The sequence below is a fragment of the Phacochoerus africanus genome, chromosome 13 (genome assembly GCF_016906955.1).
Source record: "Phacochoerus africanus isolate WHEZ1 chromosome 13, ROS_Pafr_v1, whole genome shotgun sequence".
Lineage (NCBI taxonomy): Eukaryota > Metazoa > Chordata > Mammalia > Artiodactyla > Suidae > Phacochoerus > Phacochoerus africanus.
Genome location: NC_062556.1, coordinates 16498768 through 16524954, shown reverse-complemented (window position 1 = coordinate 16524954; position 26187 = coordinate 16498768). Strand labels below are relative to the sequence as shown.

Below are 26187 nucleotides of genomic sequence, written 5' to 3'. Positions count from 1 at the left end.
CCTGTCCCTCCCCCGCCCCGTTTCCTGCCTTCTTGACCACCCCCCTGGTAGAGCCGCCCAGCCCCTCCGGCAAGAAGACAGCTTTCCAGGAGGCGGCAGCTGGTCACCGCTCCCATCAGCCCCTTTTGCCCCATTACACCCAAGATCTAGGGAACACAAGTAACACAGCAAACAGGAGGCTTGGTGAGACTCTCTAGAGCAGAGAAGCAAAATGTTACCAGCCCACCTCCTTCACGGGGCGGGGGGTGACAAGGAAGCGTGTCTATTCATTCATCTCAGCCCCGGCTCCCTCATCTATAAATGGGATCAACACTGCATTTCATTTACGGGGCTGTTGAAATAATTAAACTGCAACCGTGCATGTAGAGCGTTTAGCACACAATCTGTGGACACCGCCAACCTCCAGCATTTTTCATTCCGATGTATATTCATTCCAGCAGCATCTAGAAAACCTCCAATATGCAAACGGTAGGGACAAACCGGGCTCAGGTGGAGGCAAGATTTCTCAAGCCCCTTGACTCTGCTACTTGAGCGTGTCTGGCTAGAAGCACAGCTGGTCCCCTGGGCCCAAAAGAATGAGGACAGAGAGGAGGGCTCTGTGACATCCCCTAAGGTCACGACACTAAGGACCACAGAAGCCTCTCTGTTCACCCCGGAGACAGTCTACATTCTCCAAGGACATGATTCTTTCAGTACCATGACCTTCCCAGTAGAGGGAAATCTGATGAGTACTTTTTTCATTCATTGCTTTTCTCATTAGAATAAAAGGTCTTGAATTAGCTCTAATTCATTAGGCTGTATATATAATATATATGCATTTACACATGCACGCACACACACCCCGCTCAAGTCCATGTTTATAGTTGGAGATCCTAAGAAGGAGCTTTGGGAGTGAAAGCTTTGTGGCGTAAAAGCTGCCCACAACTGTGTCCTGGTGGCTGGGGGCCCCGGCCGGGCTGTATTCTGGGTGCCCTGATCCCAGAAGGACTTGGGTCAGGCAGGTCAGGGGTGAGGGTCGGGGTCATCCTTCATGTCACCGAGGCCAGGCTACCCTCCTGGCCTGGCCTTGGTTACATGAAGGATGGGACAGGGAGTGGACAGACCCCCAGGCCAAGTCAGAGATGCACCCCCTCCCTGGGGTGCCCAGGGAGCACCTGTGCAGGGGAGGGGCCGGGGGTAGGTGGGGGGTGCGGGCCTGAGAGCAAGGGGAGGCCAGTGGGACAAGGGAAGGGCCATGTTCCAGAGGCAGCCTGCCCGGGGAAGGGGGCCCGTCTGTCGGCAAAGCCCAGCCTGCGTGTGTCAGGAGGACACTCAACTGTGTTGTGACTCACCAGTGAGTGAGAGACCTCACTCCAGATACAGAGGCCCTGGGGGAGAAGAGAACAATACCGTGCAAAAGAAATCCACTCCTGATTATGAGAGAAGGAAGCCATTGCCCGTGTAAGGAGTGAATAAATAGGAGTCCAGCTGCCATCCGGGAAGGCGGAAACCAGGGCCTCCCTCAGATGCTTACTTCCTCAACATTCTTGAAGGTTCTCGCTGACAATAATAACACGGGCTTAGTTCAGCACCCTGGCCACCCTCTGTCACCGTCACTGGAGATGTTTCCCAGAAAAGGGCTGACTTCGTAAATATTTGCCCACCAGCCCAGCTCTCTCTGCTTTAGCGCTGGTCTACGTTTCTGACTCAACAAGTTCAGGAAGCGGAGTTCCCACTGTGGCGCAGTGGAAATGAATTAGACTAGTATCCATGAGAACGTGGGTTCGAACCCTGGTCTCCGTGGGTTAAGGATCCGGCATGATCATGAGTTGCGGTGTAGGTTGCAGACAAGGCTTGGATCTGGCATTGCTGTGGCTGTGGTGCAGGCTGGCATCTGCAGCTCAGATTTGACCCCTAGCCTGGGAATCTCCACATGCCATTGGTGTGGCCCTGAAAACCAAAAAAGAAGTAGTAGTTCAGGAAGCATAGCATGTTTTTCTATGTGACTTAATCATAGCCTGATTTCTTTCCAATCTTGCATGCCCCCCCAACTTTTAATCTGTGGATCCATGATAACTGCTGAGCAATTTAGCTATGACTTTTCCAAAGTGACTGCATATGGTAGATGAACCTTAGGAAATAGGAGTGGAGCTGCTGAGATCCCAGGCCCACGCAACGTGCAGAAAGGGCTGGTGCAAACGCCTCTCTTACACTCACCGTTGTCAAATGATCCCACGTCTCTTTGCAGACCCAAGGGTCAGAGAGTGGCTGCGAGCCGTCTATGCCACGCTACCCAGCGCCAGCCCAGGTGCCAAGCTGGAGCTGGCCTGCACCCTCTATGTGCAAGAGGGAACGCCGCTCACCCCCTGCTTCGTGGAGCAGGTCTCCCGGTGGGCCAACAGCAGCCTGGAGCCAGCCAACCTCAGAGAGCCCAAGGGCACCACCCTCCTGGCCAATGGATGGGCCTCCGGGCCGACCACAGGTAAAGGAAAACCGTCCGCCGGGATGAGGCTAATGAGGGAGGGCTGCAAAGACAGGCAGCACCCACCACCTGTCCGAAGCCATGTGGTAGGTAATCAGGCCGCCCTCAATTGCCGCAGAAGCTTGTCCTCTTGGGAGGCCTTACCCTTGCATACAAGGCTCATCTTTGTCCCCTTGTGCTCCTCTCTTTGCCCCCAGGAGCGCGCACGCGCGCGCACACACACACACACACACACACACACACACACACACACACACACACACACACACGCAGCCTCTCTTCAGAGCCTCCCACACCCCGAGGAGCCCTGCAAGCTTTGCTCCATGCAATGCCCCTCAGGTGAGTTTCCACTGAGCTCTGTTCTCCTCCACAACTAACCTTCTTGATGACAGAATTCACGAGGAAGCCAAAAAGTGATTTCTTGGCACTTTAGCTTAAGTAATAATTGTGATTAGATGTTTAGCCCAGTGTCATCAAAGAAAAAGACGTATAAACGAGTGAGCTGTCCAGCGGGTGGGGATGATGCAAAGAGTTATGGCAGCAGCACATCACGCGGGTGTGATGCTCGTCACAGCCGGTGAGCACTGCGAACATTTCCTGAGGGCTCAGTTTATTTATTTAGCCCTCTTCTAAGCGCCTCCTGTTATTAACTCACTTCCCCCCACAGTGATCCTGAGAACCAGGTGCTGTCATTGTCCTCATTGTCCAAATGGAGAAACGGAGGCACAGAGAACTGGGCCTCCCGCCCCGGGGCCAAAGAGCCAGGATCCCCACCCAGGCAGTCTGGCTCCAGCATTCTTGAGAATTACAGAGGTGACGTTCCTGTCGTGGCACAGCAGAAACAAATCTGACTAGTATCCATGAGGATGCAGGTTCGATCCCTGGCCTCACTCAGTGGGTTAAGGATCCCGTGTTGCCGTGAGCTACGGTGTAGGTTGCAGACGCAGCTCAGATCTGGCGTGGCTGTGGCTCTGGTGTAGGCCGGCAGGTGTAGCTCTGATTGGACCCCTGGCCTGGGAACCTCCATATGCGGGGATGCGGGGCCCTCCCCCCAAAAAAAAGAGAGAGAGAGAATTACAAAGGTGACATAGAAATAGGGAGAATGTTCAAGGCCCAACATTTCGAAGGCAGAATAGGGAGTATGTACTTGATGAACTGAGAACAATAAGTGGGTGGCCAGGTGTGCAGAGCTGAAGTGCAGACATTAAGATCTTTATTGATAAGGAGGTTTCCTCCTTTCTCTCTTTCTCAATTTTCTCCAACATTTCACAAAGCCTTTAAATTTACATTAAAGTATTTCACTCCCTATCGCCAATTGTTGTCCTGCCAGGAGGCCCGAAGCCACAGTTGGCTGCTCACAACCCCCATGGGTGGATTTTCCTCTAAGAAAGACAGGCAGGAGTTTCGGCCGTGGGTTAAAGGATCTGGCATGGCCTCAGCTCTGGCACATAGGTCACAGCTGTGGCTGGGATTCAGTCCCTGCCTGGGAACTTCCATATGCCACAGGTGCAACCATAAAATAAAAAACATTAAAGGAAAAAAAAAATAAAAAGGAAGTGGGGCAACTGGTGCCCTAAGAAAACTGAGGCCAGGCTGCCTGGGCTCAAATACAAAGTCTCCATCTTGGGCAACGGGGCGCCTGGTGCTTTAGTCACAATGTGTGACCTTGGACAACCTGTCTGAACCTTGGTGCCCCATCTTTAAAACTGGAAATAACAACAGAACCGGTGGGAGGAGTGGGAGAGGGCTTGCAAAAGCATTTAAAACAAAGCCTAGCACAAAGTATGTTTATTAGATGAATAAAGCGCTGAGGCAACAGAGCCCCTTGCGGGGTGGTCAGCCCGCTCCTCTCTCACATAAAGCCCATGCCCTGGTTCTTGTGTGAACAAAGGCTCTGCCAGAGATGAGCCCCAGCGTCCGGGGCGAGGGAGGTCGGGGGGGGGGGTGCCATTGTCAGCACCCCCAATCACAGCTCCTCGTCCCTCCCAGGGGTCCGCCTAAGCAGGGCCGGCCTTGTGCTTCCTGGAACCAGCCCCAGCGTCCCAACCTGTCCAGAAAAAGATAAAAGCATGGTCTCCAGCCACAGCTCGTTACAAACACTACCGTTCCACAACCAAGAGTACTAAGCAATCTCCTGACCCACCTTCTGGGATGCCCCAGCCTCTCCGGGTGGCGCAGGTGGGGGCCTCAGCGCGATGCTCGGCTTGCAGGGGAGGGTCCAGGCGGCTCCACGTGGACGCGCGGCGGCGGCGGCGGCGGCGACGGCGGCGGCTCGGCGTCTGCGCAGTTGGTGCTGCTGAGCACCATGACTTTCCAGAGCGCCTGGCGGCAGCGGTTCTCCTCCTCCGACACTCAGCTCCTGCCTTTCACCTGTGCCAGGGGCCTCGTCCTCCAGGTGCCCATGATGTACCAGATGGCTGAGGTCAACTACGGTGAGCTGCTTCCCCTTGGCCCTCGGGGCGGGAGGGGACCCGGGCTCCGCGCTCAGGGACAGGGCCGAGCTTTGCGGCCCATCCCTCTGCTGAGCGGGCGCTTGGAACAAGGGAAGGCCCGGCAGCGGGAGGCCCTCAGGACAGAGAGAGCAGGTGGGGAGGAGAAACCCCATTTCAGGCTTGACATTTCCCTCGGCAGCGTAAAGGGGGAAGTTCGTGTGAAACCAGAAAGGTTTGAGCTAAACCCCTTCCCTGGGCAGTCACCCCCATGAAATGAACACCTGCCTCCGTGTTTGGCGCAGAGAACGGATGGAAGGTTGGGAGTCCAGTCTAGAAGGTTCTCGAGAGCACGTCCACCCAGAAGTGCCCCTGGCCTGAAATACCAGGGTTCTTCTGCCCACCATGCCCACTGTCACTCATCCCCAGCTCGGTGAGTGCCGGGCAGCCCTCCATCCTGGCAAACTGATGTGTATGTAATGAGGACGCCTCAGTGGGACCCCAGCAAGGCCAGGGAGAAAGGGACCCCACTGCCCTGCCCCCACTTCCATGCCTCCTCTCCCTCCAAACCCGCTTGGCAGGCTCAGCGGCCTCCAGCATGTGGGACCAATTATGCTCTTATTCTGGGAGAAGCCGGTGAGACTAAATCAGTGTTTTAGGAGCTTGCTGTCATCCTGCTTTGATTCCATGCGGACCCTAGTGAGTTCTCAGTAAATTCATGCATTGGTTTATTCAACCAATACTTATGCATTGAGGTCAAGTAAGATGGGAATGGAAGAATGTGTACTGGAGAAGTAAATATACATTTATGACGGATTATAGTTCTTGTTCCCAACACTTTGCTGTCACTACTGTGCCCCATGCTGGTCCATCCGAACATCAGCTGGGCAGTGCTCTTGTTCCCCGCAGCCCTCCGCGCAGGATGGCCGGCTGATAATGCAGGCTGAGTGGATGTGTACTGACCAGATACAGTAAGGAGTAGGACCACGCCCCAGCCTTTCTCCAATGAGCCGAAAATTTTGCCTTAGTGGCTGGCTGGCTCTGCTCCCTCAAGACCAGGGCCCAGGCCTCCCCGTGCTCCCAGGGAAGGGGTCAGGCCTGGAGCTCTGCTTGAGGCTGGGGCTGCCGCAGGCTGCGGATCTCTCCAGCCGGCCTGGATTGCTCCATATCACTTCCCACCTTGCCCCGTCCCTGGGTCTGGCCGCTGCCTCTGCATTCACCAGCAAGCCTTGCTGGGTCTCTTGATCTCTGACCATCTGTGTCTGCTGCTTCTGAAATCAGGCTCTGCCCAATGGGCTGCACTTGGCCCCATGGCCAGTGTCTCCACCAGCCATGCCGGTGCCCACAGGCTCCTGGCAGCCCGTCCTGAGACCTATTTGTTTATGTCACAGGGTACACATTATCAGGTCAAATCCAGTCTGGACTCATGTTTTGTTAGAAATTGGGAAATTTCACGTGAGGTCTGGGTGTAGAACTTTCACTGAAAAATGGGAAAATCTGGCACAAAGAGCCTGCATCCCGAGATGGCCACAACTCCCCAGGGTTGGAGTGGCTGCCCCTTAAGTCAGAGCGCATGGTCTCCCGGGTGCCATCGTCCCCGCCCTGTCCAGACATTGCAGTCCCCGGGACTCCAGCCCCAGGAGGGTATCTTGGAGACCTTCTAAGCCTTAGGATCAGAAAAGGTGGCCATAGCTCCCAATAATCTTTGACCCCAAACAGCTCCCTGAGGGCGAGGTGGACAGCTTGTTAATAAAATGCACTGTTTCCAGGTCTGCGAGCTGACCCTTCCTGGGGTCTGGCACTGTTGGGCTCCCCGGGCTCCTGTGACAGAACTAATCCCCTGTCCACTCACCCCCCAGGCCAGTTCCAGGACCCTGCAGGCCATCAGGTGGGGGTGCTGGAGCTGCCATACCTGGGAAGTGCGGTGAGCCTACTTCTGGTGCTGCCGCATGACAGAGACACCCCACTGAGCCACATCGAGCCCCACCTCACCGCCAGCATCCTTCACACCTGGACCTCCAGCCTGAAGAGAGCCAGGATGGACGTGTTCCTGCCCAGGTGAGCTGCTGCGCCATCCTTATGTCTGGCCCCTCAGCCCGTTCCCGTTGGCCTGGCCTGGATTGGAGAATCCAGGCAGTCTGGCTCTAGGTCTGTGCAATTACCTTGGAGGAACGGGCCCTAAATCTTAGCACATCCTAAGAATATACAAACATCATTTTTCAAAACCAGCGAGGCAAGATCACTTATGCAGTTGAACAAATATAGATACAACTCGGATCGGAGGGCAAATCAAGGCATAAAAATTCAAGACCTCAAGTCCTTGTGCTGAAGGTTTCATTCTTTCTAAAGAGAGGTGAGCTTTTCTGTAAGAATCTCAATAGATACAAGTGCAAAACCCCGATGGGTGAAAAAGTTACAATGATGGTGCTGGATTTTGCTTCTCCAAAGCAAAACCTATTTGCAAAACTCATTACTTTACAAAGGATTCCTCCGTGATCGTCCTTAAATGATTAGTGTCTCCAGTACATTTGAAATCAGAGTAAATGCATAATTAATTTGCAGACCCGTATTAAGTGAGGAAGTTATGCATGGGCTCATCCTCAGCCTGTAGACTCTTCATGTTCCTCCCCCCTGGCCTCTTTGGCCTCCTCCGCTGACCAGGCCGTTGGCAGCGCCGAGCCAGAGGCCTTGGCAGTGCTCCTGCGAGGAGTTAAATATACATCCAGGCACTGAAACAGAAACACAGAGAGACACCCAGTGAATGGCAGGCCAAGGGCTAAAGTGGCATCTGGCATAGCAAGGGCAGAAGGGCAACCTAACCATAAGAGAAAGCCCATCTCTCCACACCAAATATCTGGACCCCAAATCAAAGCCCAAAGTCTGGCTATTTCAACACATCACTCTGGCCTGGAGCAGAAGCAGCCTTGATCTTTCCGTTATATTTGAGAGAAGCTCAGAAAAGGAAGAAGAGCTTTCAAAGCTAAAGGTAGAGGGAAAATGCAGCCGGCTGCAGGAATTGGCTGCAGTCTTTTTGAATGTAGGAGGCAGGTGACTGGCCTCAACCTGAGCAGCTGACAGAGGTGAGAACTCTCCGCTGGCACTGGTTCTGTGTTTAGAACTTGTAAACTGAAGTTCCCATCATGGCTCAGCTGTAACAAACCCAACTAGCATCCATGAGGATGCAGGTTCGATCCCTGGCCTTGCTCAGTGGGTTAAGGGTCCGGCATTGCTGTGAGCTGTGGTGTAGGTCACAGACACAACTCAGATCTGGTGTAGGGCAGCAGCTACAGCTCCGATTCGACCCCTAGCCTAGGCATGTCCATATGCCATGGGCGCGGCCCTAAAAAGATAGGGGAAGAAAACCAAAAAAAAAGAACTCACAAGCCTTTGAGAAATGATCCTATAAAACTTCAGAGGACAGGAAATGGAGAGGGAGGCAGCAATCATAGTAACATAGGTATTCACACTTGACCTCATCCTGATTAAAAAAAAAAAAAAAATTTAAATCTAACGCTATCCAGCCTGAAGTCTGAGAAGGAAAGAAGTTTTTAAAAAATAAAGCTATTTCACAAGCAAAACAAAACAAGTTTTTAAAAACTCGCTTTAAGCCCCTGAAGAAATAAATATTAATAACTATTTTAGGTCTAGATTTGGGTACAAAACTTTGGACCATGGTAGCATCAAGTCAGCTTTGGGGCAAGAATTTATCTCTAGTTCCACAAATAATTTACTCATCATTTGGTACGACCTGCTCAAAATTAGCCTGCACTTTTCATTTAGCAAGAGCAAAACCTTTGGCACTCTGTGGGTAGCAGTGCAAAAATTGTGTGGCTGTGAGGGGTGCCTTCAGGTTAAACATCACCAAGCACTGCGTGAGCAGATTTTGGATGAATTATGATGCCCAACTTCCAGTGTAACCCCTTATTTATAAAGAAAGACTATATAGGGACTCTCAGCCTTCAGTGGGAACACTAGCATACCAAAAGAGTAATTTTTTTTTTTTTTTGCTTTTTTTAGGGCTGCAGCTGCAGCATATGGAGGTTCCCAGGCTAGGGGTCTCATCGGAGCTACAGCTGCCAGCCTATGCCAGAGCCACAGCAACGCCAGATCTGAGCCGCATCTGCGACCTACACCACAGCTCATGGCAATGCCAGATGGTTAATCCACTGAGCGAGACCAAGGATCGAACTGGCTACCTCATGGTTCCTCGTCGGATTTGTTTCCGCTGCTCCATGATGGGAACTCCCGAAAAGAATAATTGAGAAAACGAGCAATGAGAGTAAACAAGGGCTATACGCATCCATGATGATGTCGTGTCCCACGAGAAAAACTAATTGTGTCAAATGTATATATGTTTAATGAATAAAAAACTTAGGTTTTAGGTCAGCATAGTAGGAAGCCAAGCAATGAGCATTTTTTTTCTAACTTGAGACATGATAATTGCATTTTAAAATGATTTTTCCCTTCCTTCAAGGAGCTACTGATCAGCATCATGTATGGTTTGTGTTTCTCTAAGGATGTTTTCTTTCCTGTTTCTTAAATCGAGAGAGATAATTCGCATACATAAAATCCATTCTTTTAAATGGATTTGCAATTAGAGGTTTTTCAATACAGAGGTTTTTAGTATATTTGCCAAGTTGTGCAACCATCACTACTATCTAATTCCAGAACATTTTCATCACCTTAAAAAGAAATTCCAAGAGTTCCCCTGTGGCTCAGCAAGTTGAGGATCCAGCATTGTTGCTGCTGTGGTTTGGGTCACTGCTGTGGTGCCGGTTTGATCCCTGGACCAGGAACTTCCATGCTGTGGGCATGGTGAAAAAGAAAAAAAAAAAAGAAAAGTCCACACCCATTAACAGTCACTCATATCCTCCCTCCCCCCAGGCCCAGGGCAACCACTAATCTACTTTTTCTCTAAGTGGATTTGTCTTTTCTGGACATTTTCATAGAGATGAAATTGTACCCTATGTGGTCCTTTGTGTCTGGCTTCATTCACTTAGCATAATGTTTTCAAGGTTGATTCTTGTTGTAGCCCATGTCAGTACTTCATTCTTTGTTATGGCTGAATAATATTCCATGACGTGGATATACTGTGTTTTATTTATTCATTCATTCTTGACATTTAGATGTCAAGATAATTTTTGGTTTGTTTCCATTTTTGGCACCTGCAAACATTTATGTGCACATTTTTGTGTACATATATACTGTCAAGTATTTTGGGTATATACCCAAGGAATGGAATTACTGGGTCATGTATTCACGCTACACTTTCCTTTTTGAGGAGCTACTAGACAGTTTTCTAAGTGGCTGCACCATCTTGCATTCCTACCAGCAGTGTATGAGGGTTCCAATTTCTCCATATTCTTTCCAACACTCACTTTTGTCCTTATTTCTTTACTTATTTACTTGTCTTTTTGTCTTTCTAGGGCCGCATTACATATGGAGGTTCCCAGGCTAGGGCTCCAATCAGAGCTGTGGCCACCAGCCTACACCACAGCCACAGCAACGCCAGATCCTTAACCCACTGAGCAAGGCCAGGAATCGAACCTGCGTCCTCATGGATGCTAGTGAGATTCGTTAACTGCTGAGCCACACAAGAGATCCCTTTTTTTTTAAGACCCTCTTCCTGCTTAATGGGTACAGTTTCCGTTTGGGATAATGAAAAAGCTCTGAAGTGGATACTGGTGATGGTTGGACAACAGTGTAAATGTACCCAACACCGCTGAATTATCCACTTAACATCGTTGAAATGGTAAATGTTATGTATATTTTACCCTACTTTTTTAAAGGCCTCTCTTTAGGCAAGGAAGGTAGGAGGAGGGGAAAGACTGCCTTCCCAAATTATGGATTAAAAATTAGGGGAGTTCCCATCGTGGCTCAGTGGTTAACAACCCGACTAGTATCCACGAAGACATGGGTTCAATTCCTGGCCTCGTTTAGTGGGTTGGAGATACAGTGTTGTCCTGAGCTGTGGTGTAGGTCGCAGATGCGGCTCAGATCTGACATTGCTGTGGCTGTGGTGTAGGCCGGTGGCTACAGCTCCGATTCAGCCCCTAGCCTGGGAACCTCCATATGCCGTGGCTGCGGCCCTAAAAAGACAGATAAATACATACATACATACACACAGCAGGGATGTTAGGAGTTCTCTTGTGGCTCAGCAGGTTCAGGACCCGACGTTGTCTCTGCCGTTGGTCAGGGTGCTGCTGTGGCACGGGTTTGATCCCTGGCCCAGGGACTTCAAAAAACCAAGTAGGGGTGTTACAAAGCTTGCATTCAGGAACGATGTGGTTATTTCTAGTTAGATTAGTCAGGATGCATTCACCCCCTCTGCCCTTCAGCAGTGCCCTCCTTTATGCTTTGGCTGCAAGCTGGAGGCAAAGGGCTTCAGCCTGTGTAACCTCACAGCTGTGTGTCACAACAGCTGTAGGAGAAAGTCCCCTTACGGCCTGTGAAGTCTCTCTGCCTTACTCTCATTTACATTTCCCCAAAGACTGCAGTGTCAAGCATCTCTCCATGTGCCTGTTAGCCACTTATATATCTTCTTTGGAAAAATGTCTGTTTGAATTCTTTGTCCATTTCTAAATTGGTTATTTGTCGTTTGACGGTTGACTTACAATAGTTCTTTCTATACTCTAGAGACTAGTCCCTTAGCAGAGATATAATTTGTAAATATTTTCTCCCAGTTTGTGGGTTGTCTCTTCATTTCATCATGATAGTCTTTGAAGCACAAGCATTTTTAGTTTTGATGAAGTTTAATTAATCTTTTTGTTTCTTGTGCTTTATCTGATGGCCTATCTAAAAAACCATTGTTTAACCCGTCACCGAGATCTATGTCTGTTTTCTCTAAGATTTTTAGAGTTTTAGCTCTTATATTTAGTCCTTGATCCCTTTTGAATTCATTTTGTGTACGGGACGAGGTAGAGGTCCAACTTCCTCCTTTGTGCATGGCTACCCAGTTGTTTCAGAGCCACTTATCGAAAAGCCTATTCTTTCTTCCATTGAATTTTTTTGGCTCTCTTGTCAAAAGCAATTGGCCCTAAGTATATAGGTTTATTTCTAGACTTTCAGTTTTATTCTATAGGCACAAATGTCTGTACTGTTGCCAGCATCACATACTCTTGATTGATTACTGTAGCTTTTTTATATGTTTAATGTGTTTATTTTATTTTTCACTTTCTTCTGTTTATTCTTTTTAAAATTTATTTTTCTTTTTTAAATTACTCAATGAATTATATTACATTTATAGTTGTACAGCAATCATCACAACCAAGTTTTATAGCATTTCTATCCCAAACATTTTATAGTTAATATGTTTAGAAATCAACAAATGTGAGTCCTCCAACTTTGTTTTTCTTTTTTAAGATTGTTTTGGGAGTTCCCGTCGTGGCGCAGTGGTTAACGAATCCGACTAGGAACCATGACGTTTCGGGTTCGGTCCCTGCCCTTGCTCAGTGGGTTAAGGATCTGGGGTTGTCGTGAGCTGTAGGTTGCAGACGCGGCTCGGATCCCGCGTTGCTGTGGCTCTGGCGTAGGCCGGTGGCTACAGCTCCGATTCGACCCCTAGCCTGGGAACCTCCATATGCTGCGGGAGTGGCCCAAGAAATAGCAAAAAGACAAAAAAAAAAAAAAGATTATTTTGGCTGTTCTGGATCCCACGCATTTCCATATGAATTTTAGGATTATCTCGTCAGTTTTTGCCAAATGAACAGCTGGGATTTTGTTGAATCTGTAGATTAGTTGGGGGAATAGTGCTTTATAACAGTGTTCAGTATTCCCGTGTCTAAACAAAGGATATCTTTCATTTTGTTTAGGTTTTCTTTAGTTTCTTTCTGCAGTGTTTTTAGGTTTTCAGTGTTTGAGTTTTCTTTTGTTAAACTCATTTCTAAGTATTGCTGCTATGGTAAATAGGGATTCATTTTCAGATTGCTCATTGCTGGTATAAAGAAACCCAGTTGATTTTTGTATCTTGATCTCACATCCATGATGAATGCACCTATTAGCTCTCATAGTTTTCTCTGTGTACGTGTATATTCCTTAGGATTTTCTATATACCAGACCAAGTCGTCTGTGACGAGAAATAGATTTACTTCTTCCCTTTGATTCTGGATGCATTTGCTTTCTTTTTCTTGCATAATCACCCTGCACACCCTTCAGTGGAGTGTTAAATGGAACTGGCGAACATCCGTGTCTTGTTCTGATCTTAGGGGAAGAGGATTCAGTCTTTCGCCGTTAAGGGTGGTGCTGGGTGTGGGGTTTTTGTAGATGCCTGTTTCCAGGCTGGAGAAGTTCCCTCCTATCTCAAGTTTGTTGAGTGGTTTTGATTTTGTTTTTATGGAAGAATGTTGGATTTTGTCAAATGCTTTTTCTCCATCTCTTGAAATGATCACATGGCCTTTGTCCTTTAGTTTATTAATACGGTGTTTTACATTGATCTCGCCTTGCATTCCGGGGATAAATCCCACACAGGGGGGATTTGGATGTTGCTCGACTCAGTTTGCTAGTATTTTGTTGAGGATTTTTACGTCTGTATTTATAGGGAACACTGATCTGTCATTTTTGTGTGACATCCTAGTCTGGCTTTGGTAAAGGGTGACTTTTTTTTTTTTTTTGTCTTTTTGCCATTTCTTGGGCCGTTCATGCGGCATATGGGAGGTTCCCAGGCTAGGGGTCTAATTGGAGCTGTTGCTGCCAGCCTACACCACAGCCACAGCAATGCAGGATCCGAGCCGTGTCTGCGACCGACACCACAGCTCACGGCAACACTGGACCCTTAACCCACTGAGCAAGGGCAGGGATCGAACCCGCAACCTTATGGTTCCTAGTCGGATTCGTTAACCACTGCGCCAAGACAGGAACTCCCCCCCACCTTTTTTTTATTTAACTCAAGGTATTTTCTTCTGGACTGGCCTTCATAGCCATACAGGAAAAAAATCACTGCCGTCTTTCATAGTCATACCTTGCTTTTGCTGTTGTCTTTAGTTACTAAAAATATTGTCCAGTTGCGTTGGCTACTATAACCACTGTACTTGGCTTGACACCTACCTTAGCTCTTTCGCTGTCACTGAGGAGCAATAAAACCACAAGGATAACAATCAAGTCCATGAGCTGTGCCAGGCATTGTCCTGAGCGCTTTACCAGGATGATTTCATTTAATCTGCACAAAGCCCGGAGCTAAGCACTACGTTAGGCTCATTTCACAAGTCAGGAGACCGAGGCAGGGAGGTAAAGGAACTCCCCCCGGGCCCTGCAGCCAGTAAGAGGCTGCGCCAGCTTTCAGACCCTCCACTGGAATCCCAAGTTCATGTTCTTAACCACTGGATTTCTGCACTGAGTTCTCAAAAGAACGTGTTGTAATGATTTAAGAAAATTCCAGAAAAGTAGTCCAAATTTTTTTGAGAAATATCACCATACCTGGAGAAAGCGTGTGCCTCTTGTGGAACCTATTACAAAGATCCACGTTTTATGCGACAATCCGATACTTTCGTTTAAAATATTGGCCACATTGTCTTGTATGGCAGTGAAGAGCTTTCGTCTTTAATGGTCTGGTGCGGTATTTTTATTCTCCTACAAGTTCCGCTACAAGTTCCGCACGGCTTATAGCAAAGATCCTCTGAATTCCATTTTGAACTTTTTTATTTTTCAAAGAAAAATAACATCAGCCATCCTTTGAAAGGCTCCTGCACCAGTAAAACTTTAGGTGCTCTGCCCTCGAAGAAATATGACAAAGTTGCCATGCCGATTCCTCCTGCTCTCAGGACTGAGTAGGAAAACCAAAGGCACGTGCCCCACCCAGAAAATGTGAAACTATGTTGTGTCAAGTATAAGCATATTAAACGAGAGCCTCTGTTCCTTGGCAATGAGTCAGCAACTTCTTTTCAGCACCTGCAGTGTGTGAGCTGCCACCCAGGATGTGAGGTAGCGAAGCACAGATGCCAAAGGGTGCTGGCTCTGCACTCTGTCAGCCTCCTTTGAGTCGAGTTCCATCACAGGCTCATTGCCTTATTATGGGCAAGCTTCTTAAACGCTTTACGCCTCCGTTTTCTCATCTGAAAAACAAGGATAATAATAACATGGTTAAGTGAGGATGAAATGAGATAACCCACAAAAAATACCTGTTGTGCCCTGCACGTGGTAAGCACTCATTAAATGTTAGTTATTGGAGCTCCCGTCGTGGCGCAGTGGTTAACGAATCTGACTAGGAACCCTGAGGTTGCGGGTTCGGTTCCTGCCCTTGCTCAGTGGGTTAACGATCCGGCGTGGCCGTGGGCTGAGGTGTAGGTTGCAGACCCGGCTCGGATCCCGTGTTGCTGTGGCTCTGGTGTAGGCCGGTGGCTACAGCTCCGTTTTGACCCCTAGCGTGGGAACTTCCATATGCCACGGGAGCAGCCCAAGAAATGGCAAAAAGAAAAAGAAAAATTTTAAATATTAGTTATTGTGAGGAACTCCACAAAGTCGACCGTGAACGCCTCTCTTCTCAAGTAGTTTAACCATGTCATTAATAACAGGAAGCAGCAGGTTCTGTGTCTCAAAGAGCAGGACCACCGGAGTGTTTCATGGGTCTTTCAGAACCAGAGGCCATCAGACAGCTGGGGAAGAGGAGTGACAGTTGAGTTGAACTTAGAGAAAAGGATGGGAATTCACACTCAAGGGAAACCTGGAAAGAACAGCAGAAGTGAAGGTCCCCTGGGGGGACCTGGGGGGTCTGATTAGTGGGGGGTCGGGGGCGTGGGAAGGAGCCCTGAGGAGGAAAGCTGGGTGTGAGCCTGGAGCCCCCCCGATCTTCAAGTTAGGGGGTTGGGTGTCATGCAGTGGGGATGAACGTCTCTCGAGTGAGAATTTTAAGAGAAAGTTGATGGTTTGTTTTTTGTCTTTTAGATTTAGAATCCAAAATCATTTCAACTTAAAAAACATTTTATATTCCTGGGGACTCACCGATCTTTTCGACCCACTCAAAGCTAACTTGAAGGGAATTTCAGGTAACAACAGTTCTTCTTCCCAACTTCCTGGCATTGTGTTTGGGGGCAGTTTTTTATCAGTAAATGTGCACTGATTGAGGAGGTCTCCTGTCTAGAGACTTCAGTGGTAAAGAGCCAGAGTTATTAACATTGTTTAAAAAAAATTAAAAAAGTGCTTTGTTGTACAGAAGAATATGTCGCTTCAAGTAACAGTCAACTTTGGGTTGAACTTTGCAGGGGAGGGGGTGTTTCTTGAGATCTCTAAGTGCTGTTTTCAGCTGCCGCCTTCACAGTGAAGTCAGGACACAATACAACTCCCCTTCCTCTGCCCATCACAACTAGGAGATGCCAGAGACACTGGTACAGCGGAGCCCTTCATTCTGACCTCCCGCCGTGGTGCCCGCCTCACTGTCACTGTTTCTGCCTCCCTCCCTGTCCTCTGCCCTCCTCTAATGAGCTGGCCTTGGAACTCTCCCTTGTTCATCCAGCTTCCTTTCTTCAAATTATTCATCCATCTGTAACTTTGCCTTAAAATGTTCTCCTTCTCAGGAGTCTTTATTAAATTTTTTGGCTTATAGTAGACAAGCTACTACTAATCAGTAGAGTTTGTATTCACCTCTGGCCTGACAGAACTTACATCTAATGTTAACAGAGAGCGGAATGCCAGAACTTATGTTAAACTGTTGCCACCTCCAAAGGCTCATGTTTATTTCTGGTCTGGGCAGTAGTAAATTATCTCTTCCAAGATGACATTGGAGCATTATCATCGGCCTTGGTATTTTCCTTGCCCGATGAGCTTATAAATTTCTGTTTTGAGTACTAGAACCAGATGAATTTTCTGAAGGCTTGTTCTGAATCTTCTTTCTTAAGCAATCACAGAAAGAAATGTGAATTTGGTCCACAAGAGAAGTCTTGGTTTGGGCTTTAGATGTGACCAGTTCAGCTACATGACAGAGTTACACATCAAACAAAACACAGGGTGAAGGATCCCTTCTCGACTGTCTATGATCTGCCAGCTCTGAGCTCATTGCCTACACATGCAAAGAGCTAAGCAAGGCAATGGTGAAGTTTGGGGCTGCTGCCCCGAGCAATGCTTAGCACACACTGGGCATGTAGTCGCTATTGTTGACTTGGTTGAATGACTCTACCAGGAATTTTCCCTGGTGACACAGATGTAACCTGGCAGTGCAAGGAAAAGAGGAAGCCTCGAGTGAAAGGGTAAGAGGCAAGGAAAGAGCATGGGATGAAGACCTTGAATCTCTCTACCTTTAATAACGGGCAGAAGCCAGCCGCAGTACCTTTTCGTAGCTCTGGAGCTCAGCAGTGGCGGTCCTGTGGTTGATCACCCTCGTGCAAAACTTTGGGGCCATTCTGACCTTTTCTTCCATACCGCCGCATTCAGGCAATCACTGTGACCCACTGCTTGTTCCTTCATAGGTCTTAAACCTCTCTGCCTTTCATGTCTTGGAAGCACATACTACAATGCCGTCAATCCTGTATCCTCAAACAGGACTGAGCTCAACCCGTGTCGTGCAGTTCCCCTCTGGGTAAAGACTTCTGAGGCCCATCGCTCCTTTGACAAGATCTAACAGGCAGCTTAGTTTAAAAGAACCTATTAAAATAGCTAACCTCCTGTTTTATAATGCAATTAAAGTCTACTTATAGTTGCTCAAACCAACGGAAATATAGGCTCATGGACCTGGTTTGTTAAACGATCATCAATGGGAAGCTTATGTGCATATTTCCTACTGGTAGAACACATTCACCTCATAATCGTCTCCCATAAAGTTTTGTTCCTCTGACACAGTGGTCCCCAAATGATGGCCCACCGCCTGTTTTTATAAGTAAAGTTTTATTGAAACACAGCCACTTCCATTCATTTACAAATCATCTGTGGCTGCTTTCCTTCCATCAGGACAGAATTAAGACATTGTAACAGATGCCATATGCTCTGCAATAGCTAAAATATTTAATATCTAGCCTCTTACAGCTAGAGTTTGCCAACTAAAATATTGCTTTCTAATGCCCTTCTAGAAACATAATCAAGAGACTAGACACTTCTGTGCCCAAGCAGGCTGTTGACTTAATTCTGGAGATTCCGAATCTCTCTAACAGATAGTTCTGTCATGCCTAAATGGGGTAGCCACCACCCATCTCACATCTTACTTGTGGAAAATGGAATTCTTTATCAGCTAGCAAAGCATCAGCAGAGAGCTTTTCAGAGAGTAAATGATCAGAAAATGCTGGCCTCCCTTCATACAATTAACAGGGGGTTGCAAGCAGTTTTTTACTATTGATGGAAGCTCAGCAACCACAAAGAACATTTGGCCTTTTCTTTCTGTTTGGTCCCAAAGCCCAGAGTCATTTTACTCAAGTTCCCCTTCTCCATTTAAAAGTCACTCATCTCTTCTGTCATGGCAGCAAATCTTTTTCTTTTTCTTTTTTTGCTGCATGGAGAACTTGCTCAATATCATTTCAAGTCCCAGCTGAGCTCAGAGTATAATTCTTCTGCCCAGACAACCTTGACACTACATGTTATGAAGCTTTTAAGAATAATTCACTTACACTAAAAACATCAACTAGAGCTACACTTCTTGAGCAAACCCACTTCCTATAGGACCATCAGGCTTTGATAAAAATCCATGCTTCTCAATCCAAGAAATACTCCTTGTGCACAAACTTGAAACTTGGAAGAAACTATCTCTTTCTTGACTTTTGTAAGTGAGTAGTTTCCCCTCTTTGCTCAGGAAGAAGTACAAGCTTGCTGTTACTATGATGTGAATAGCAAGCTACCCATGGTTTGGTTGTGTACTAAACTTAACGTATGCCATGACTGGGCAGAGCTGCAGTAGGTCATCAGCATGGCAACATGGGTCATTCTTGACTTCAGTCCCTTTCCCAAGAAGACCAACTAGCAACTATCCATAGACAAGTCACCACTGTGGAGATCCTCCCACCCAGGGATGAGGCTGAAGCATCCCTCTGAAATACAGAGCCTGAGAAGGACCACATTGGAAAGGCTACAGTCTGACCTCATCACCCTTCCTCCAGGCTGACACAGCACTGCACTGGGAGTACCCCCCTTTTGGGGGTGGGGGGGTGTTGTCTATAGTTTCTTCCATGAGAAATGAGAGCCCAGGGAGGCCATCCAGCTCATTCAGTGTCACAGGCCCTCTCAGGTCTCACCTCATGGAGACCATTGAGGATCAGCTAGAGATGGAGAAGTGGGGCAAAGCTTACGGTGATCAGCACTTAAACCTTAGTAGACCATATAGCCATGGCACCTGAGCAAAGACCCCAGCTTTGCATCCCAATCCATGGTACTACCAGGCCACAGAGCATGGCCGGGGGCCCCACCTGACATGAACCCAGCCAAAGGCACCATCCGGTGGGGAAACATAACCTGAGACCCCACCTGACCAGGAGTTATTGCAGAGCCCAGCCCATAACTGCCCAATCATGGTATCCAGTCAGTGGCACTATCCTGCCAGGGAACACAGCCTATAACCTCACTCCACTAGAGGTGATTACAGAGCTAGTGGCCCAACCTGACCATGAGGCATAGCAAGAAGCCCCACCTGAACAGGGAGCCCACACAGTGGCCCCACTTGAATGAATAGTCCAGCCAGTAGTCCCACCCACCTGGAGAACATGGCCAGCAGCAACCCCTGCAGCCTCAGAGCATATGCAGCAGGCTTGCTCAGAGACACTGATAGAAAGCCCCACTTGCCCACGACTGGTGGGTCTTCGCCTGCCACAGGAAATCCGTAAAGTCTGGAAGAGGACTAAGTCCAATGCCTAGATAACAGTGTAAGGAAGGAAGGATCATGCAGCATCATGAAAACATGACACCACTAAAAGAAACAAAGTTCCAATAACTGCCCTAAAGAAATGGAGATCTATGAACTGTCTCACAAAAATCCTGAATAATCCTCTTAAAGAAGTTCCATAAACTACAAGAACGCACAGACAACTAAACAAAATTAGGAAAACGGTGCATAAAATTCTTACTTTATAGGAAGTTCAACAAAGAAATAGAAACCAAACCAAACAGAAATCCTAAAGCTGAAGAATACAATGAGTGCACTGAAGATTAATAGAGAGCTTCAACATCAGACTTGACCAAGGAGAGGAAAAAAAGATCAATGAGCTAAAAGAGAATTCACTTGAAATTATCTAGTCAGAGGAGCGAAAAGAAAAAGAATGAGAGAGGAAAGCCTATGGGAGTTGGGACCATTCATCAAAAGAAACAGTTTATAATTACGTGAATCCCAAAAGGAGAAGAGAACGATAAAGGGACCAAAAAAAAGTCTGCTTATATTGACTGAAAACTTCCCAAACTTGGAGAAGTGGGCATTCATATTCATGAGGTCCAAGGGACCCCAAATCTGTTGAAGCTGAAAAGGACTACACTGAAACACATTATAATTAAATTGCCAAAAGTCAAAAGACAAAGATTTCGAAAGCAGCAAGAGAGAAACAAGTTACATACAAGGGAATCCCCATAAGACAATCAGTTGGTTTTCTCAACAGAAACTGTGCACGTACAGAGTGGGATAACATGTTGAAAATATTGAAAGAAAAAAAGAACTGTTAGCCAAGAACACTGTAGTGGCAGAGCTGTCCCTTGCAAATGAAGACGAGACAAAGACTTCCCAAGCAAACAGAGCCTGAGGGAGTTCAGCACCAATAGACCACCTTGTGAGATACGCTACAGGACATTCTTCAAGCTGAAATAAAAGAATGCAAATTAACATTGTGAAAATGTACAAATGTGTGACAATCACTGGTAATGGTAAATACATCATCAAAATCATATTCTCTACGATTGTAATGGTTAGAACTAATCAATAAATTCAGTAACGCTGTAGCATAGAAAATCAAGATACAAATTTGAGTTGTGTTTTTGTGCACTACCGGTGAACTATTTGAAAAAGAGCTGAAACGATCCTATGTACAAGTGCACCTAAACCATTAACGTTCTTAGGAGTAAATTTAACCAAGAGGGTGAAAGATCTCTATACTGGTAACTACCGCACATTGATGAAAGCAACTGAAGATACAAGCAAATGAAAAGATACCCTGTGTTCGTGGACTGGAAGAACTAATATTGTTAAAACATCTGTACCACCCAAACCGGTCCTCAGGTGGGATGCGGTCCCTATCAGAATTCCAAGGTGTTTCTCACAGAAGTGGAAAATCAGTCCTAAAATTTGTACGGAACCACAAAAGACCCCAAATAGCCAAAGCAGTCCTGAGAAAGAGCAAAGATGAAGGTGTCATACGTCCCCATTTCACACTATATCACAAAGCTGTAGTAATCAGAACAGTGTGGAATGGCACAAAAGCAGGCACATGTGGATCAGTGTTGCAAAAGAGAGACATGTTACTTAAGAGAGAGCCCATGATAAACCCATGAATATACAGCCAACTAATGTTTGGTAAGGGAGCCAAGAACACTCAGTAGACAAGACGGTATCTTCAATAAACGGTGCTGGAGGAATTGGACATTCACTTGAGACAGAAACTAGAACCCAATCTCAACACCACTCACAAAAATTAACTCAAGATGAGGTAAGGCTTACCTGTCTGCAACCACAAAACTCCTAGAAGAAAACACAGCGGAAAACTTGAAATTGGTCTTGGCAGTGTTTTTTGGATATGACGCCAAAAGCACAAACCACAAAAGAAAAAGTGAACACGTACAACTGCATCAAACTAAAAGCTTCACAGCAAAAGAAATAATTGACAAAATGAAAAGGCGACTTATGGAATGGGAAAAAATGTTTGCCCTAAAAAGACAAAAAAAAAAAAAAAGTTGCCAAGAGAGGAGATCTTAAAAATTAATACACACACAAAAATGGTAATTGAGCAAGGTGGTGGATGTGCCACCTCATCTTATTGTGGTAATCGCTTGGCAGTATATACATCCCTGAAATGATGCCATTGTCCACCTTAACCTGACCCAGCGAAAGCCAGGTGGTGGGGGGAGAAGGAACGATGTGAGGAAGGGGCTGGAGGAGGAGAAGGGGGACAGGACCCAAGCGCGGACGTTCAGAGGCCCTTTCAGATTCTTCCCCACACTGCCTCTCTGTGTGCTGGGCTGAGAGCTGTGTGACACACACCTTCTGTCTTTCACAAGTAAGTGAGAAGAAGATGAGAAAGATTAACTAGAAGGAATCCTGGCAATAACTTTTTAAAAGTCACTGATGTTGCCAATAAGTAAGAAGAACTGGGAAGACGAAAGACACAGAAATTGATGCTGTTTGTCCTGCTTCATGAGACGCTGCAGATGAAATGTAGGGATATTGATTTTTGTTTGCAGATAGTATGTTTACACAATGTCATGTTATGAAAACTCGTAAACCTTTTGCGAGTGTGGCCAGCCGTACACAGAATGGGGGATTCTACTGACAAAGGGGAAGGGAGCCCTGCAACAGTCATTTGGATGAGAATCGCCAAAGATCCATTCTGTGCTGTGTCCCTGCGATTCCAGACACCAACCAGCATTTCATTAGAAGTGAAATCGGATTAAAGAACATTACGGCAGCTGCTTTTATGGGGAAACAAAACAAATGTACAGTATGAGAAATATCCAGTATTTGTTCATCCCACATTTACTGAACTCCTTCCTGTGTGACCCACGTGTTATTGTGCTAGCTGAGTGAAGTGACAGATATTTTAAATAAATAATAATACAGCTTCTGCCTCCTGGGAGCTAACAGTCTAACAGGGATGGTGGAGGTGTCACACGTGTCCCTGTTCTGGGGAGGAGTGGAGAGGGTGCCGGGAGAGGAGGAAGAATTCTACCCATTTGCTTTGGACACTAAAATGTAATACAGGAGCAAAAGGGATTATTAGGGGGAAGGCAGATGGTTTTCCAAAGTCCTAGAGTGCTAACCTGGGAAGTTTGGAAACAGGAAATAGTAGGGGTGGTTCCATGGTTAAACAGCACGTGTTATATAGCCCTTCTGTAGAGATTCGCTGTGAACAGTAGCAAATGAGCAGCTCTCAGAAGTCCACTGTTAAAAACCAAAGCACGAAACTCTTCAACCTCCAGTTCCGATTTTAATGAATCAGGGAACCCTTTTTAAAGAATAGCACCTCTAAACCACCTTGGGAACAAATTTGGGGGAAACAGGTCACATGGCTCTCGATGGCACTAAACAGCTGCCAACACTAGAAGAGAGGAGAGGATGAGCCCAAAGCCAGGAGAACCCCTTTGTGCTGGGTCTCTTCCAGACTGATTCCATTAGCTGCATGATATTTCCAGAGCTGCTTAACAGAAGGAAGCAAATAGGGATCTGTAACACAAGATCAAGCAAGAAGAAAAACACAAACCCAGAGATGACTCCTGAATCCTTATTTTTATCGCAAATGTTGGTCTCTGAAATGCTAACTCTTAATAGAGATGCAATGTAGGAGATGTGGATGCTGGGGCATGACAGGCTGTGGGTTCTCAGCCTTTGGCTGTGCCAACATGTAAACGTCCATTAATGGACCACTCCTGTAATGTGATGGAGAAGACAGCTTTGTAAATGAACGCGCAGTTGCAGTTTCAAGAATCTGAACTAGCCAAGCCCATCTAAGCAAAGACTCATTCACACCAACTGATTGGCCCCATTTCCTGCGTTGTGCCAGGGTAGCCCGGACTCTAATGACACAAACACATTGCAGCCGATAAAGAACCTCTGCTCATTTCATTAACATGTATTTAAAGCGTTCGGATACCATGTTAGACGGTAAGGAAGTCACAGCTGAGTAAACCTCCTCCTGACCCTCACACCGCCGCTCCTGATACACAGCATGGTTCCTTCTCCTTTGGGCCCTGTGTGTGTGCGCTCAGTGAGCTGGTGAGAGGGGCTGGTTACTAAGTATAGAGAAATGTGTTTATTTTCTAAAAGATCCTACAGGAAAAGAGTCACTGCTAAGATAAATCCGATTCCACACTGGCGTTGGAACCCGTGATGCCGAGAGAATGATTCCATTGTTTTTCCCCTTCCTCTGGCCTCTGTCTGGCCCCCTTCACTGATGCTAGAAACTAACTGTTCCTTACGGCGAACACAGCCAACGCACGATTTCCCGTGTGTGCCTCATCTACAGGATGGGTGAGATGCTGCATATCCTGCACTCTGCTGGTCTTATCTCCTCACAGCGTTCATTTGCTATCCCCTTGTAAGTGCACGAAAGATGCAAAGCGATTTAAATACTGGTCTCAGATGAAACAAAGAAGCCCCCTCAAAAATACCACATGGACAGCACAATGACTATTTTAAGACTCCTGCCAGTGGCGCGCCAGTTGACTGGAACAGACCTTTGGAAGGTGGTGGCCTTTGCGTGGAAAGATAGGGTGGAAATAGGCACTGCACGGTCAGAGCACCTGCAGATGTGCGACCGTTCCGTTTGTCAAGTATGTGACCTCAGGTGACTTTACAGCTCCCTCTCAAATGCAGGGGTTGGACTGAATGACTTCTCAAGTTTCTTCTCATTCTAAAGAGTCTTACTTTAATTCTTTCTTGTCATCAAGTGTCCATTTCACTGTGGAGAGTTGTTTTTAAATGATTGATGGTTAAATTACAAAGCCCATCAATCAATTCCTGTTACCTCTCAGATCCTTATTTTGCTAAGCTTATAATATCTTTGAAACTGTTGGCGTACAGCTGTTACAGTTCTAACCTCTTGTTTTCTTTGCAGATTCTAGCCATGAGGCAAGGTAATTGCACAACTGATATACTCAGTATACAGAATGCAGTCATGCAGCATGAGACATATTTAATACACTGCCTTTTAAATTAATACACTGCCATAGTACAGATCTGTGGATGTCATTTACAAGTAGCTCTTAAAATGCAGCCCAAGAAGGCATTCAAGGGAAATCATCTCAGAAGCTTGTTGAATGTGTGGATTCCTGGTCCCCAGAATCTGTGTTTTCACACACACACCCTGGCAGTTCTTATACCACCAGAATTTCAGAAATACTGACTGAAGGAAAGATATAAATGTAACTAGAAATTATTTTTGAAAATTAACTATTGAAAAAATGGGGCACAGCTCTGAGTATTTATTTGAAGGCCTGCTTATTAATTTATCATTTTAGGCTTTGAAAGTAGCACAGAATATTGTACCTCCAGAACTTCCCAAAGTAGCCTCTTCCTAGCTGCATAGTATGCAGCCTAGGAGACTGTAGCTAAGCAAATTCTGTTCTTTAAAAAAAAGTACTCAAATCCTTGAACAAAATGTACAAAACTGCAAATAAGCGATCACATTTTCCCCCCCCCTGGGGTTAGGCCAAGATGGCTTGTATGTTTCTGAAGCGATCCACAAAGCCAAGGTGGAGGTTGCAGAGGAAGGCACCAAGGCTTCTGCGGCTACAGGTATGTACCTGAGAGGACCCCAGCAACACGTAGCATGCTGCTTGCCCCCCTCTGCCTTTGTTAGATTTACCCAGTTCAGTCTTCCCGCTTCTAAAGCTTTCCACAAAAACCCCAGGTCCAGATGTGGTAGAGTCTTTTCAGAAAAGAACTCTTAACAGAACAAAGTTCTTGAAAAAATGATGGGAGAAAAGATAGCCATTTTATAGAGGAGTTGTCCCATGGCCCCATGAACAAGGAATGGAGTCATTCTGAAAATTGCCTTCAGGATGAAATTAATTTCATAGACTATTTTGAAAATAGGACACAGTGTTGGTTAAGCGGTATCTTTTCTCTTTAATTTTCCCATTCGCACCCCCCGTTGTAACACTAAACGTTAATATATCATTGGGATGCTTTTATTTCTTCAAAAATCAAGAGGTATACCTTTCGTTGTGTTTCAGTTTTCAGTGACTTTCCTCAAAAGTATAGAAAATATAATGCAATTCTATTCTTTATTTTTCCTGCAGCTCTGTTGTTACTGAAAAGGTCTCGGATTCCCATTTTTAAAGCAGACCGACCATTCATCTTTTTCCTGAGAGAGCCCAACACAGGTATCACAGTATTTTTTGATAGAACTAAGATAAATTCAATATTTATCAGCATCTCTCTAGCAACAAGGGCTGATTTGCCCACCAGAGCCTAACAAGCATTCCTTCTAGCTGGTTTCTGTGGCGCTTCAGAAGCTTCCCAGTTGCTATGTCATGTATCCTAAGAAAGAGTATTTCACGACAACAGAGGAAAGGAACATCCTGTGTGTCGTTTCGGCCTTCTCGTTCAGCTCAGTTGTAGTGAGTGGGTGTAGGGCTTGAGAAACTCAGGTTTCTACTTCTGGGGAGACTTAGAAAAATCATGAAAGTAAAATAAATGATCCATCTTGACTTCTTCCCCATTGTTGCCTAACTTTCTTAGCACTGTAGGGTAGAGTGCCT

General features: G+C 46.5%; 1 protein-coding gene across 1 annotated transcript in view; it reads left to right on the top strand.

Annotated features, from left to right (window-relative positions):
* Positions 1-25882, top strand: part of SERPINE3 (serpin family E member 3) — a 30699-nt gene extending 4817 nt beyond the window's left edge. Inside the window, 7 exon segments of the mRNA XM_047756438.1 lie at positions 2228-2478; positions 4677-4893; positions 6750-6948; positions 15766-15866; positions 25133-25219; positions 25726-25847; positions 25850-25882. Of these exon segments, the coding sequence (XP_047612394.1) occupies positions 2228-2478; positions 4677-4893; positions 6750-6948; positions 15766-15866; positions 25133-25219; positions 25726-25847; positions 25850-25882 (1010 nt within the window).
* The last annotated feature ends 305 nt before the right edge of the window (positions 25883-26187 follow it).